The following is a 17408-nucleotide window of genomic DNA, read 5'->3' on the forward strand; positions in this document are numbered from 1 at the left end:
TAACAGGTAAGTATTTAATAATTAAAATGAATTTTATTTAAAAAATTTGTTTTAATGTCATAAATACTGACCTGTTATCGTATGCTGATTTTGCAGCTGCGGTGGGAAGGTTCGTATATATTTTCCCAACACAGTAGAACCCATAAACAGGGTTATCAGCTAATGATATCAAGTAATCTTCGTTAAAACGGTATTAATTATGACTTCTCGGACAGAGTAGTATGTCTATGTCGTAAAGAAGACACTACCGTTAGTGAAACCACAACAAGCCCAAACGTATACAAATTGTATTGTTGGCACTTCAGAAAACGAATATAAAAAGATGACAAGGTGGTCGGATTCCTCCAGTAAACAGCTTAGAGCACGTCAAAAAGTGGGGTGTGATTAAAATATGTCCACAAAACAGACAGAGCTCTTAATTCATGCGGTCAGATCCTAAAAAGGAATGAATCCTTAGATAGGATAAGATTAACTTTCCTTAGTCGAGGTCCAACCCCGAGAAATAGAAGCCGCAGACACATCCCCCCCCCCCCCTTTTTGGGGAAATGAAGAGTGTCTTTGAGAACCTCGAATGGACTTCTGACTAACACTGCTGAGATAGAACTTCAAAGCCCTGATTGCCCAAAGAAGTTTATCCTCATCTTCATGACTACCAGTTTAAGAAAACTTGGAAACTTGAAGGTAGAAGCCATATAGAGGACTTGATATTAAGCAAGGAATCCTGGCTGACACAACAAAGTGAAAAAGACAATAGATCCAACTGGAATTGGTCGTATTCAACAGAAAAAGCATGAATTTCACTTCTCCGTATGGTAAAAGCCATAATAAGAAGGAAAACCGTCTTAAAATTATATTGGAACTGTTAATAAGCCTGATGAAAAAGGTTCATAGGGAGCTCATTAAGCATCCCAACATGTTACACAAGTCAAAACCGCTTAAGAAGGTAAAGGAACGAAAAACATAGTGTTGACGTTCCATAGTTTGGATCAGTTCCAAAATAGGTAAGACAGCACAGAGTTGCGATGACTTACACAAAACAAGGTATACGAAAGCATAATCTCTATCCTTTGATGAAGAAAAGAACAAATTTCTTATCATCAAGAAAAAGATGAGAAAAACCTCTATGTATCTAGCAGAGTGATTAAGGTAATAACTATGCTCTCAATTACCCAGTAAAAAATGAATTTCCATAGAACCTTTATACAGTTCTGATGGAATTATCCTTGCACAAGTAACAAGGATTGAAACTCTAACAGAAAAACGTTCTTCTGTAGAGACTAAAAGTTATTAATGGCCAGACATGAAGTGGCACATGTTTGGATCAGTAAAAATATGTCTCAGTGAGATATGATATTTGACCTGTGAAGAAGTTTCCTGAAAATAATTGTACAGGAGACTTAAAAGGTCGTAGAACCATAATCCCATGGTTCATTAAGTATATTTCATGAAATTATGGCAAAAACTCAGTTATTGCAAAAACTCACCAAGAAGGCAAGATATTCCAGTTTATGTCAATGGACGAATGTATAACAATAGCACACCCTGCTGGATCGATTTATGTGAACTGCATTGTTGACGTTGTTCAGCATACCGGTATACACTGCGATATACGATCGCATAACGCTAATAACTAGCGTTTGATGATAAACAACATTCTTTGATATACTATGTACACCATGCAACTCGTCTGCAACTTCACTGCCGCGCATGCGCAATTACATTATTGAACCCAACGGAAAAATAATTCGAAAGAAAGAACTGCAGGACAAAACGTATAACAGGGCGTTGAGACGAACTGGTATGAGAAAGACGATAGAGAAAATTTGTTGTTCTTGCAAAGAACGAATAAGTTCCTGATTTCCAGTTACAAGGAGTGATAATATGATCACCTCCGTGTCTGTAAGTAAACCACGACCGATGTGTGATAGTTGAAACAATCACAAAGGAATCGTGAAAATGTGTTGTAAATGAAAAACAGCTAAAAAGAATTTTCGCTTTTCAAGATGTAGATGTGCAGGTGATATTCGTTAGGATACCACATAATTGAGACAATCAAGATACGTTGTTCTATGTCGATACAAAATGTCATCTTGCTAATCCTGCTAGCGTCATTAATGTGTCTCAACTGTTCCGTGACACTGACTGCAAAGTTTGTAGCCGACAGGTAAAGGCGGTTAAAACAATTCATCCTTCGGGTCTCGAACATAAATTTATAGAGGTCAAATAGTAATGTTCGACCTCAATGCTAGTCTCCGAGCCCACTTCAGCCGATCTATCTGCAAGACCAGTAGTCTGCATGTAGCCGGTTGAGATAGAAGTACAAACAACAGATATAGCATGATTTGGTAACCGTCGCCAGTAGAACATCAGTATTGAAAAACACAAAAAGTCATGTAGATTGTTGAATCCATAAAATATAGTATTCAATACAATCATAGCCAGGGGTATACAACTATGTAATGTAGACGATACCCGTGATACTAAAAATTGACCGATGAAAACACAGTGGAATACCGGTAATTGGTAAGTGGTGACCGAACCGGACCGGTCAATGACCGGTAACTGTAGCCCGGTGAACGGACCAGTCATAATATGACCGGTGACGTTACCAGTTAAAGACCGAAAAATGGTGGAATGCATATGGTCTGTTATCAATGTCAAGCACTGCTCGGAAAAGAAGATCATGCCAAAAAATCCAATCCGATGGCGATGAGACATCACTTATTCTGACCGGTGATCAGTGATCGGTGATATGACCGATGAATGGTGACCGATGTCCGGTGATCGGGACCGGTATAATATAACTGTGTCAGAATGGAAATATCTGGTGCAGAAGAATGACCATCCACGAAGTCATCTGATAATGTTAACCGGAAAACAACGGTAGATTATCAGTATTAATAGGCATAAGTGTCCTTGTAGTCCTAGTGGAGAAAAGAACAGCTTATCCCGAAGCCTGAATGTTAAACGAACTAGTGTTCGTATACAACTACGGCTCGGTGACTGCAACATGTGTGGATGCCATAAGAAGAACCATCACACGTGGAATGGAGACATGATATTCCTAAAGGAATAAAATGGAGAACGTCGATATGACCAGTAGGTTCATTAACGCCTACGTGAGAAGTGGCGACATCCATATAACTTCGATGCCGAAATATTGTTCGGCTACGCTGGAAATATTGTCTTCTACAATATTGTCTCCGTGAGCATTGACATGATCGCTTACGAGCGTATCAACGCCGAGAACTGCTCAATGAAGGAGAGGTATGTTCGATAACTATCCAGTGGTGCTCAATGCAGTCCGCTGATGTCTACGTGAAGGTTGACGACGTCCTCGTTTCCTGCGATGTCGAGATCTGGATCGGCCGAGATGTGGATCGGCTGTGATGAGACCGAGATCTTCTAGAATAACGTCTCCGTGAGTGACGACGTGATCGCTTACGAGAGCCGCGACGATGAGAACTGCTCGACGAAGAAGAGCGTGTCCGATGTCTAATCCTTGATGAAGACGATGTATTCAACGAAGAATAGGAGAATAATTCAATGAAGAAGACCGAGTTCTTCTTCTTGACCGGTGACTGGTGTTATCGGTGGCAGGCCTAACTGATGACTGTTGACCGGTGACCGGAGCAGTGATCAATGACCGGACCGGTGACCGGACCGGACCTTTGTCATGACCGGACCGGTGACATGACCAGACCGGTGACATGACCGGTGACCGGACCGGTGACATGACCGGTGACCGGACCGGACCGGTGATCAATGACCGGACCGGTGACCGGACCGGACCGGTGACATGACTGGTGACCGGACCGGTGACATGACCGGTGACCGGACCGGACCGGTGATCAATGACCGGACCGGACCGGTGACCGGACCGGTGACATGACCGGTGACCGGACCGGTGACATGACCGGTGACCGGACTGGACCGGTGACATGACCGGTGACCGGACCGGTGATCAATGACCGGACCGGACCAGTGACATGACCGGTGACCGGACCGGCCGGTCAGACGTCGATCAATGGTCCGTGATCAAAGTCCCCGGTGACGTACCGGTCATATCATGACCAGTGTTGTCACCGGATAATGACCGTATGGTGGATGCCAAATGGTCCGGCATTGGTCGATGTCCTTGACCAATGCCATCGGGCAAAGACCGGCTGACGGGTGTCGCCATATGGTCTGATGTTGACCGACTGTCTAAGAGACTTAGCATAGTACGGTCGCGATCGTGCCCGATACCCGGTGACTGATACTGCAACTATCATCCATGATCTGCACCGGGTATTTATCCACTCTTGTTTCTGCGACCATCATGTAGTCGAATATATGAAAAACAAGAGCAAAGCATATTCAACCATAAACTGGTCACAGACCAGATTATCATACGGCACATAAAATCATTATTTGACCATAATGAAAATTATAATAATACTGCCGTAGATCATAAATTAAACAAAAGTTTAATTCAAAACAGATGAAAAATAAAATGACGATCAATTAGATTGTCATACGGAACGTTAAAATCATTATTGCACACAATGGCAAATGATAAACAATCTGTCAATAGAAGAACACGCTTTGCACGATCTCATAACACATTAGAAGAACATGCTTTGCACCTTCTAGCAATGTTTTAGAAGAGCACGTTTTGCACGTGGTCGTTCGCGCCTGAAAACACCCAGCATGGTAGAAATAAACCATTGTTCGATAAAAACAAGCATGGCTTACCTTTTACAAATGAAACAAAATCCATTAAATCCACACAAATTAATCCGAATGAGAAATAAAAAGATAAATAACACAATTTATCTATTCAAAACCCCAATCAACCAAGTGAAAAACAATATTTTAATTCAGAGCCGTAAAAGACACGAATACACCTGGTTGATCCGGAAAGAATATTGAGGGTTGGTTACCGATTTTTGGCTAGGTTGCATTGCACTATGTTTAACCTGGCCTGTATTACGGTATTGAGGTGGCGGATTCCCAGTTAAAATTCCGGATGAGTTATTTCCCCTTGGAAAGTATAAGCATACGATAACAGGTCAGTATTTATGACATTAAAATACAGCTTTATTTTACAGCCCTTTACCACTATATTAAATATTTTTACGCATTTGTAGTCCTTCAGAAAGTTAAATTTAATTAAAAAATTTTCTTACTAGATTCAAGTCTAAAAGGCTTCTTTCCAACCCTTAGTTACTGATTAGCAGCAAACAGCATGAAACCTGAACAGGCTGCAAGTTACTCGCAGGCTGTTCTGGTTTATTGCTGGTTGCAAAAGCCATTTTCACTTTGCTTCTTATGAAGGAAAGGGTTAAACTATTTTGATGATTTTTTTCCCTGTTTAATCCTTTAAACAAAAACAAGTAGAGCAAAATGAGCCCGAGATGTGATATAGGAATGACCAACTATGCCTCATAAATAATATGAACATTTAGGTTTAAAAATGTATAGAGGCCTCAGAAGTTGTTATATAACATACAATAGGCCCACAAAATATATTTCTGGAAAAAAACACTAAATTGAACTTTTTTTAAAGAAATGATAATTTTATGAGGGTGCTCATATAGATTATATAAATATCAGTCATAACAAATAAAACAGTTATAAGAGAAGTTACATTGTACTGAACAACCATACCTCATAAGCACAGTAAGGGCGTCCTGTCTATGCTCAGGACTCACCACGCTGGTCTCGTTGTCGATGCTGAACAGCACAATCTCGTTCTTGAATGACTTGTCCTCCAGAAGGCGCTCAAAGTTCTCTCTGTGTGACGAACAATACAGATTGTAATCCTTGTAAAGAAAGTCTTTTTCTTGATATGCGGAAAAGGCCTAGCCTTCAATTTTCGGGAAGATAATATACTGACAAAACTGAGATTCAGAAAGAGAAGTCCAAAGCAAACTTAAATTTGAGGACAATTGTAACATCCTAAAAAATTCTCATTTGAGAAGTGGTCTGCATTAAGGGATAGGTGGCCTGTAGAAGACCCAAGCTTCAGAAGAAAAATAGCTCTGTAATGAGCTTTAATATTGACCATAATTTTTGCTGCAAACTTAAAGGAAAAGGTTTAGAATTTCAATAAACTTTACAATCATAATAAGAACTTGAATGTACTGCTTTTATCCATTTTGGTAATAACAAACATAATATTCAAATAAATATCCCTTTATTGCTGCAAAGCACGGGCAGTAGTGGAACGAGATTTGAAACACAGGTATCAGAACTTACTTGTAAGGCACCAGGTATTTGAACTTGTACGTCATCAGGCATCTAAAGGCTGTCTTCTGAACCTCCGAGTTCTTGTGAATCAGCAACTGGAATTAGCATTCTTGCATTATTGTATGAAGTGATTGCATACTTATATTTAAGATCCCTACAATATTTGTTGCTGTTGCTGAATGAAAATCTCACCAACAACACACAATTCAAATGATGAACCAAAAATCAATCTCAAAATGTGACAACCGTTCTCACAGAACAATATTTCAAATTGAGACTAAAGTTTTGAGAATTACCTCATAGTACAATTTCCGCAGCTCAGGCTCCCTGTACATTGATAGAGGCTCTGTAAATTTGGCAAACAGTGCCAAGTGTACAACCAGTGAACTTGCCGCAGCTTTCCTTTTCCTCTTCTCTGCTGCATCAGTCTTATTTGATTTATCTTTGGCCTTTTTCTTTCCAGACGTCTCAGTGTCACCTAGCTCAACAGCTATCTCTTTCTCATTTTCCTCTATTGCACTAAGCTTATCATACTTTTCAGCCTCTGTAACCACTTCAGTAACACTGTTTTCCTGTTTGGTATCATCATTATCTTCACTGTTTGATTTCTCTACATCCTCTGGATCATCTTCTGTTAAATCAATAACTTCTTCATCCACATCCATATCTAGATAAGTGCCGTCAATCTTGGCAATACTTCTTGTTTTTATTCTTCTTGAAACATTTTGTTTAAAGTCTTCTTTGACATGTCCTTCTTTCTTTTTGCTTTCACTGTTACTTGCGGAAATAGGACTCACTAGATCAAGCTCATTTTCTGCCCTACGCTGATTTCCAGTTCTTGTTCTTAAACTTCTGACTTCTACACTATTGCCAACTACAGCTTTTGCTGCTCGTTGACTTCTGGTTTTTATCCCGCTTGACAAAGCAGTATCTCCATCATCATTATCATCAATATTCTCATCTTTGCTAATTTCAACTACCTCTTCAATATTGTGAACACTCGAACTTGTATTAGGTCTTTTAACATTGCTGGCCACAGCTTCTTTTACACTGTCTTCTTTTAAATCTTGACCAGTAAGTCTTTTCCCTTGTTTATTAGCAACCTTATTTTCACTCTCCTTTGGTTCAGCAACAATATTGTCTGTGCTTTCTGTACAGTCCATAGTCTCCTCTTGCAGATTTTCAATAAGTTTGCGCATTATATTTTGGGTGGGTGCTATGCTCATGTCACTAAGGTAGTACTCATTTCTGAAAAATAAACGCACATATTACATAATAAAAACAATTAAGGTTTAATACAACTGATGTTAAATAAGTCTTTTGAAATAAAAGCCTTAAAGAGCATTCTTATAATGACAATCTTTTTGTTTTTATTATGACACAAAATTGTAAATGCACCTGTGACTGTGTATTTTGTTTTTGTTTTTGATGACCATGAAACACACATAGAACCCAAGTTAACTGTTTTCCAATGATAAGTTTATTTGCTTGAAACAATGTCATGGACCACACAACAAGGCTCTCAGATCAAGTTCACAAAGCTACATTAACCCTTGCCCACTCAGAGCCAAAGTGGAAATGGCTATGTGCAAACAGCATAAAACCAGAACAGCCTGCGATGAACTCGAAGTCTGTTCAGGTTTAATGCTGTTTGCTGCTCATCCCTAACTAAGAGTTGGAGATGAAGCCTTAAAAATTTGAATCAAGTACAAAAGGTCTTAAATTAAATATAACTTTCTAAGGGACTACAAATGCATGAAAATACGTATCTATGTGGTGACGGGTTAAAATATCTTAGTCATGCATTCTACTGATTTACTATCATAAGTTTACACCAGCATTAAGACAAACAAAATTAAACTGCAAACAAGAGACGTGTTTGTCAGAAACACAATGCCCCCTATTGCGCCACTTTGAAATAATATTTCAATATATCATTTGGAAGGTTTAGAAATTATCTCCCATTTAAAGCTTATTACTTCCCTTGGATTGTATTTTTTTACTTTTGACCTTGAAGAATGACCTTGACCTTTCACCACTCAAAATGTGCAGCTTCATGAGAAACACACACATGCCAAATATCAAGTTGCTAACTTCGATATTGCAAAAGTTATCGCAAAACTTTAACCAAGGTTAAAGTTTTGGGACTGACAGACACGATAAAAACAATACAAAAACTGGTTAAGTAACTTTGAAGGGACAGAGGTCGATCACATACTCTAAAAATCTAAACAGGAGTGGCACAAGAAGCCGCGATTTTCCCGAGCTTCTGTCTGAAAACAGCTGCATCGTCTGCCAGAGTTGGTGGCGGAAATTGACAAAATCTGGTGGCGTTGAGTCCACACCCTGTAATGACTTTGTAGCCTCCATTAGTAGTCTGCTAGCAGTTGGGGACTCTGTCTTGGTATCATCATCTTCATCATCATTCGCAGAACCCCTTGTCAATGATGTGTCAGTTTGGTGTAAATGTTTTTCTGGAAAAAAGGAATTTAAAATTACATGTATGTTTAATGTAAATAACAATGATATTTGTAATTAGAAGTGTAATAGACACTGTGTGTATTGTTTTTGCTTTGTTATTGGAAAAAATTGATTCTGACACCAATTTTAGGGTGAAGAAAATGTTTTGGTGTTGTATTGTTTTTCAAAAATACTTTTAAAAGAGCCTCATCAAAGAGTACAATGCAAAATTATAAGCCAGTCTAAAGCCTAAAAAACAATTTCAGTAATTTAAATATAATCAAAATCTAACTCTAGTTTAAAAAAAATAATTAAAGCTCGCTTGCAACGAAAGCCTAAGACTTATTGAAACGCTCTTGAGTCTGTTTCCTGGATAGAACCAGAACTTGGTGTCTTTTGGTGAGATCTAAAGAACGCTCTCACAGTGGAAATCAAACCTGTGACCTTCCAGTTGCATGTAAACCCTCTAACTGACTCTTATTGGCAGTTATGAAGTTTAAAATTAAATTATATTGTATAGAAATGTTTAGGGGATATAACAATTTCACATTAAACAGTCATTTACAAGTTTGACTGCCATCTCACCACTTTGCTCAGCTGCCTGTTCAAGATGGCTGCCAAAGATATCCCAGAATGCAGTGCGATCCATTTGCTGGGCATGTCCAGCTATCAGCGTTCTGATTGGCTCCCACAGCAGTTTCATATTCACGAATAAGCTGCCAAGAAGATATCTTAAAGGAACCTGGAACAAAATGTCAAATACTTTTTTGTTGTGTTTTGTTGAGTATGACATTTGTAAAAAAAATGATTAGGAATAGGCTGAAAACAACTACATTAACAAAAAGTACAGATGACCTATTTTAGTACTTGACAGGCTGGATTACAGCTTTTAATACTGAAACTAAAATGTGCAACCCCAAACAACTGACATTTCATATATATTTAACAAACACTTGATTGCAATTTCATAACATTCATAACATTGAAAACACAATATATAACGAACAGCATTCATGCCCAAGCTACGCACAATTACATTTTAAACATTTAACCTTTTACCACTTAGATGCGTATTTTGACCAATTTGTAGTCCCTTAGAAAGTTATCTTTAATTAAATACCTTTCTTACTAGATTCAAGTTTTAAAGGCTTCATTTCCAACCCTGTGTTACTGATGAGCAGCAATCAGCATAAAACCTGAACAGACTGCGAGTTAATACAGGCTGTTCTGGTTTTATGCTGGTTGCAAAAGCCATTTTCACATTGCTTCTTATGGGAGCAAGGGTTAAAGTTATAACCAAGGAAACAAACCAGACCTCATTGAATGGTCCAGCTGGAAGACAGTTCTGAACGTTGCAGAAGTCCAGTTTCTGAAGGTGTCGCTGTCTCTCTCTATACTGGTGTAGCGAAGCCTCAGTGGTCTCCGCACTGAGACAGATCTCAAACACGCTGGTTGCCTCCCCTTCCTGTAATATGGTGAATAATAAATTAATCAAGGCCGGTGTTCAAACAGATACTTAAGGATAACTTTTTAAGTTGTATTAAATATTCTATTTTTATTTATTAACTGAAATGTTTTGTGCTCACCATTTTCTTTTGTTTGATGCTTACAAATGGATAAAACATTAATCATTCTTACTTTTTTCTGCGCTTATGCTTACAAATGGATAAAACATTTACCATTATTTTTTCTTTGCTCAAACTAATGTAGCGTAAAAACATAACCAGAGACCAAAGAATGTTTAAGTATATAATTTGCCTACAGAGCTTTGTGAATGCAGGCCAAGAAAGTTGACATTTTATACTTGATATGATCAAATTCATGTTTAGTAACCCAAGTTGGTCTTTAATTTTATATACATTTAAAATTTAACATACACAAAACATACTTAAATAAACAACTTTCTTTTAGAATGTATTTGTATTTAAAGCACAAGTTGCTCTAGATTAATATTGCTGTATAGTTATATAGGTACAGATTAAATATACTGTATCTTATAATAGTTATAAATGGTAGTTAGAACTTGAGTTAAACATACAAGAGCTGTAAGAGGACAGCACTTTTAACTGTTTTTGTTTTTGAAACTCTTTCTGTCGCTTTTTATCTAAACCAAACTATCACAATAGTGGGTAAGTTATTTTAGCTATCAAGTAATTTAGTATTTTTCTTATTTATTGAAAAAATAAATGACAAGACCAGGGATAATTTTAGAAATCAAAAGTATGAGTCCCATGGACTCATAGGTTTTAAATCCATGGGTCCCAGAGAAAAAGAAAAGGTGCCCGTCTATGAGCAGAAGAAAAACATAGCGGCTCAGGGAATTTAAAGACAGTGTGTCAGTTTTGCCCTAATTTCCCCACGACAGGTGTCATAAATGGTAATTTTTTCCGAACATTTGTCCTAAATCATGAAAAAACTTTCCGATAGTTTTTTTAGTTTTGTTATCGTACAGTTAATTAAAAACAAGTCAAAAATAAATCCAATAACATTTTACTTCAAATAACACTTAACTATAGACTTAGGAGAGTTCAATTATTCATTGTCAAAACAATTTCCTAAGCACAGCTCTTTTCCATGCCTCAATGGCCGCTTCAAAATGAGGCTACCGGTACTTATCCGTGTCCCGAGTGTATGGGTTTTTATCCATGTCCCGAGTGTATGGGTTTTTATCCATGTCCCGAGTGTATGGGTTTTTATCCATGTCCCGAGTGTATGGGTTTTTATCCATGTCCCAAATGTATGGGTTTAACCTGTTTCTCAAGGCTTTAGAGTTTGATTTTTTTAACCAAAAATCCCCATTCACAGCCTGTTTATTGGACATGTGATGGTAAAACTAACCAATTTGAAAGGTTAGGAAATTTATTAATATGAAACTTTATTATCAAGTGCCACAATGTAAAGTTAGTTGCAATAATCCAATTCCCAGCTATTGACCTTCCGGATGAGCTGTACGTGTGTACTCATAAAAGCTCAAAGCATTCAAGGACAACTAAATGTAAAGAGAGAATTTCAAGGATACAATTAATAGTGAGGTCACTCTCCTGATGTGTAAGAGTTTTCTATTCAAAACTTCAACAGAAATAAACTAATGCGTATACGTAGATACATAAACCCTATCATACCTATTGATCCATTACCCATAATCCAGTCGCGTTTACATTAAACGTCGAACCGTTTATAATACAGAGGATTTTACAAATTACTTAATTTATTATGCCCATTTGCGAATTTAACAAAACGTTTACAGTTATGCGAAATCAATTCAAAGATAATTTGTTAAAACGCTTTACGCGTCGAATAAATGTTTCGACAATATTACGCATGAAATGCACAATTTCCACGAAGATTCCACCCGGTTGCCATCATCAGTTTTCTAAGTAACTAGCCACGATTTCATCGTGGAGGTGTAAAACGTAGCGTCAGATTAGAATGGTAGGTCCAACAAAGCAAACAAAACCAAACACTTATGTCAATTACGTCATGCGTCGTCTGCATAATTTTAATGCAGATATTGACTGCCTACAAGTGCTGTCGCTCACTAAAAGCGTGCGCTCTCATTGGTCAATATTGATTTTCCAATACAACGACGCTCTGCCTTGAGGCGGGCTTAAGTTGGGTAAATAGATACGTGTTATTGACAGACGATTGTAAATCGGCTCTTTACATTTTCGGCGATGTCAATATCGCTTTGATCTTTAAAAATACTCATGGATATCGAGCGTGCGAATTTTCTCGCACACATGCTGCAAATGTGCGCAATCTTTGGAAAAATAGTGGGATTCGCGTAAGCGAGTGGTCTAGAATGCACACTGATATTTGATCGTCCAAAAGACTTGACTTATTCCTACAGAAATGTAACGGTCACATTGTCTGGGGAACGGTTTATCTGTCGACCTGATTGTCACACTGAATTAAATTTCTTCGGTTATTTGTAGATTTTATCGGCCAAAAGCTTTAGGGCCGACCGAATCTGAAACATTGCAACATTTTAATGACATCTCATGGCTATCTAGTCGCAATTAAACAGGAAACTTTAAAAGGCAACTCAACAGTTTAATGACTAGATTATTTTCAAGACTTAAACAGACCATTGTATATCACATTCATGCGTGTGTAGTGCGACAAACAATAACCACACATGACCATTATAATAGAGTAGCAGTTTTACTGACATATCTCGACGACTGTAGCCATTTAGATGCAGCGTAATTAACATAAAAAGTTTCCACTTTAAAACAAAGCACTACGAGTTTTTATTCATCATTCAAATTAAAAGCCCAGGCCTTCCTCGAGGAAGAATTCCATGATTTCTTATTTTCGCATGTTTTACATGAAATTCACGAGGACTTTTAATTTGTTGCTAGAAAATTACAAAATTGTATGAAAACAAGGGCTGTTTGTAAAACATGCATGCCCCCCATATGGGCTGTCCGTTGTAGTGGCAGCCATTGTGTGAATACGATTTTTGTCACTGTGACCTTGACCTTTGACCTAGTGACCTGAAAATCATTAGGGGTCATCTGCGGGTCACGATCAATGTACCTATGAAGTGTCATGATCCTAGGCAAAAGCGTTCTTGAGTTATCATCCGAAAATCATTTTACTATTTTGGGTCACCGTGACCTTGACCTTTGACCTTGTGACCTCAAAATCTATAGGGGTAATCTGCAAGTCATGATCAATCTACCTATGAAGTTTCATGATCCTAGGCGTATGCGTTCTTGAGTTATCATCCGAAAACCATTTTACTATTTCGGGTCACCGTGACCTTGACCTTTGACCTAGTGACCTCAAAATCAATAGGGTTATCTGCGAGTCATGATCAATCTACCCATGAAGTTTCATGATCCTAGGCGTATGCGTTCTTGAGTTATCATCCGGAAACCATTTTACTATTTCGGGTCACCGTGACCTTGACCTTTGACCTAGTGACCTCAAAATCAATAGGGGTCATCTGCAAGTCATGATCAATCTACCCATGAAGTTTCATGATCCTAGGCGTATGCGTTCTTGAGTTATCATTCAAAAACCATTTTACTATTTCTGGTCACCGTGACCTTGACCTTTGACCTAGTGACCTCAAAATCAATAATGGTCATCTGCGAGTACATGATCAATGTACCTATGAAGTTTCATGATCCTAGGCCCAAGCGTTCTTGAGTTATCGTCTGACAACCACCTGGTGGACGGATCGACCGACAGACCGACCGACAGACCGACATGAGCAAAGCAATATACCCCCTCTTCTTCGAAGGGGGGCATAAATATAGTGCTATGCAACCCATGCTCCGTATCATAATGACGCTTCCTATTGTTGAATACAAAATTAAGCTTTTCAATGAACCGGATTATTGATTGCGCAATAGTAAAATGGCGACCATTTTTGGACGATTTGCAAGTTTTTTTGTCTTAAATTCAGTTTTTTCCGTTCGCGAAATATTTTTAGTATCAAAATTTATACACTTTTACGATTGTGCGTCCGCGGGACGCATTTATAGCAAATGTTTGCGCCCCCTGCAATTTCTATACGTACAGGACGCAGACCTAAAATTATCCCTGCAAGACACATAATCCTTGATTTTGAATGAAAAGATAGTTCTACATTTGCTAACAGTAACCTTGACTGTTGACCCTGACCCAATATGCCCAATATGTAAACAAAAATGAAGTGTATACAATGTATATATGCTTGCATCACAACAGCTCAATTCATTCTCAAGATATTGGGCCAAAACCTTTTTCTTTATTTACAAACAGTGACCTTGTCCTAGAGTTCTAGGCTCACTGTGGGTCATTTTAATATGAAGGATATTCTCCCCGAGAAACAACCCTTCTGAAAAAACTTAAACCTTTCTTGGACGCTGAAGCTGACACATAGGTTAGTAGAAAACTTGCTTTTCTTTGAAAAGTCGAGCTAAACACTAACAAAGAAATAACATTTATTACAAAGAAATTACATTACTTATATACATTACTATAAAAGCATAATAGAACTTGCATTAACTAGTGTCAATAAGGAAGAAGCCAGTTATGCTTACAGAAGGTGGCAAAGGAAGGTCAAATCCAGCCAAAATCCTCAAGGTCAAATGCCGAATCTGAAAGAATGAAAAGATATCAGTATATCAGTGATATTTCTGCTAAAACTAAATTAAACCATATAACATATGAGGGTTGCCTTGACAGAGTGGATATGGTGTCTGTTTAGCCACTGGGAGGCCAAGGGTTCAATCCCAAATACGGAAACTTTCTTCAAATCTCCCAAAAGAAACAAATTACTGGTTCTACCCAGGAGACTGACTTGATTAAAACGCCTTAGGCTTCTGGTGCAATTGAGCTGAAATAAATAGATTTAAACTAAACTAACTGCTCAAAAACAAAAACAAAGTTTCATATCAAGAATGGCATAATGCAACTGGATGTCATTTCTTATCCTTACATCAGCATTAACAAACAAGAGATGTGTTTGTCAGAAACGCAATGCCCCCTATTGCGCCACTTTGAAGCCATATATTGGACCTTTGACCTTGAATGATAAACTTGACCTTTCACCACTCAAAATGTGCAGCTCAATGAGATACACATGCATGTCAAATATCAAGTTGCTATCTTCAATTATGCAAGTTATTGCAAAACTTAAACCAATGTTAAAGTTTTGGGACACACACAATGAATGACAGAAAGACAGGCCAAAAACAATATGCCCCCGATTTTTCGATCCGGGGGCATAAAAAGCATCTTCTTATCATGATGTGTTTCATTGCACTGATAAATATATTTTACAGTTTATAATGCATGCACAGTACATTGCACTAAATTTAAATATACATGTGTGTGCATATGCTAAACCAGTTAAGATTTAAAAAATCTATATGCATGTACTCTGAAATTATTTGTTCATATAAAAATTAAACAATTAGAATAAAAGATGTTCAAAATACTCGTGTTTAACTGTATGTGTATTAAACACTTTTTCAGTACTCTCAATTTGCTGAAATTTTAAAACCTTTTTGCCTTTAGTATGGCAACTCTAGAGAACATAATAAGTAATATTATGTGATTGAGTTATTGAACCTCTGTGCTCCCTGTAAGTATGGCAATGTGTCTTGTTCTGTGAAAATTGGGCAAAATGCATGTGCGTAAAGTGTCGTTCCAGATTTGCCTGTGCAATCTGCACAGGCTAATCAGGGACGACACTTTCCGCTTTAATGGTATTATGATTTAAAGGAAGTCCATTTGTACAGAAAATCTAGTTTAAGCGGAAAGTGTCGTCCCTGGTTAGCCTGTGTGGACTGCACAGGCTAATCTGGGACGACACTTTTTGCGCATGCATTATGCCCAGTTTTCTCAGAACAAGACACCAATAATGAAAGGCCTCAGAACATACATCAGCGTGAGGGGATGACAGGTTGATCTGCAGGGCTGAAAATATGGCCATCAAAGTGTCGCTGTTGAGCACGTCATCCTTAGACTGGTTCTTGGCATGGGAGAAATACACATCGGCCAGACGCAGGGTGTGGACATCGGTGCTGTGGGCACTGGAAAAGGCGGAAAAGGCATCAACAAGATGTTACCTCCTTTTGTACAGGCACAAGAAAGAGATTTTGGGAAGTTATATGTGATAATATGACAGTTTTTATTTCCAAAAAAACAATGTTTGTATTTAAAATCTGTTTTCTTACATTATTATTTCATAAAAGCTACATTGACAATTTTTAAATACCTATATTTCACAGGCTTTGGGTTAAGAGACATGTTTAAATGCCTAAACACTGTTTATCATCTCCAATCCAAAAATATAGCTTTGGCACATACAATAAAGCATCCGCTATGAAAGTCAGCTTTTGACAAAATTAGTATCATGCGGCATCGGTTAATGTCTTTAAATTAGATAATCTAGCAATTTCTTAAAATAAGATTAGGTAGATTCACATTTATTATCAATTAGCTATTCAGGTTTCAATGAAAGCCATCAGAACAAATGAAATATATCCTCACCATAAACACTCAGTGATAACGTTCACAGGTACATGCTGGAACACCTCCTGATTGTCCAAAAGCATCACCATGGTAACCAATGCTTGACAGCCAATCAGATACAAGGTCTCATTGGCTGCTGATTGGTCATGTGACATCTGACCAATCAACTGTTTTGTCAGCTCGGAGAGGTCACCAATCAGTGCTTGCCTTTTCTGTAGTGGTCTGAAGATGACAATGAGTTCCATGCATCTTATATATTCTTGAAATACAAAACAGAAGTTTGACTCACCCATGGATTATGAAATGATTTGTTTCTCAATTTTAAATTGCCCAAATGCTGAAGACAACAGTCAACCAAATTTTTACATAGTTTGCACATATAACTCTGACATCTTATCATAATATCAAATTATTACTTCAGTGCAAGATATTTTTACTTAATAAAACTGCGACCACCCTTAGCACATCTGAATTTACACATTTACATGTAGAGGCTTTATGAAAAATCTGCTCGATGAAACAACAATATGTTTACAGCGCTCCTTAACATCACACCTAAATACAAACGTTTTTGCAAAATATTCCAACTGCAAGTCACTTTATCATTGAGTCTCGTTCTGAGAAAACTGGGCATAATGCATGTGCGTAAAGTGTCGTCCCATATTAGCCTGTGCAGTCTGCACAGGCTAATCAGGGACGACACTTTCCGCCTAAATTGGATTTTTGCTAAGAGACTT

General features: G+C 37.9%; 1 protein-coding gene across 1 annotated transcript in view; it reads right to left on the reverse strand.

Moving 5' to 3' along the window:
* The window catches only part of LOC127852739 (small subunit processome component 20 homolog), a 98272-nt gene that overhangs the window by 54444 nt on the left and 26420 nt on the right, over positions 1-17408 (reverse strand). The window contains exons 15-23 of the mRNA XM_052386693.1: positions 16690-16893; positions 16079-16229; positions 14733-14789; positions 10010-10159; positions 9280-9436; positions 8453-8708; positions 6531-7482; positions 6244-6329; positions 5653-5778 (exon numbers count right to left, since the gene is read on the reverse strand). Coding sequence (XP_052242653.1) covers positions 5653-5778; positions 6244-6329; positions 6531-7482; positions 8453-8708; positions 9280-9436; positions 10010-10159; positions 14733-14789; positions 16079-16229; positions 16690-16893 — 2139 coding nt within the window. The remainder of the gene's footprint in view (positions 1-5652; positions 5779-6243; positions 6330-6530; positions 7483-8452; positions 8709-9279; positions 9437-10009; positions 10160-14732; positions 14790-16078; positions 16230-16689; positions 16894-17408) is intronic.

This window comes from Dreissena polymorpha, chromosome 12 (genome assembly GCF_020536995.1).
Source record: "Dreissena polymorpha isolate Duluth1 chromosome 12, UMN_Dpol_1.0, whole genome shotgun sequence".
Classification (NCBI taxonomy): domain Eukaryota; kingdom Metazoa; phylum Mollusca; class Bivalvia; order Myida; family Dreissenidae; genus Dreissena; species Dreissena polymorpha.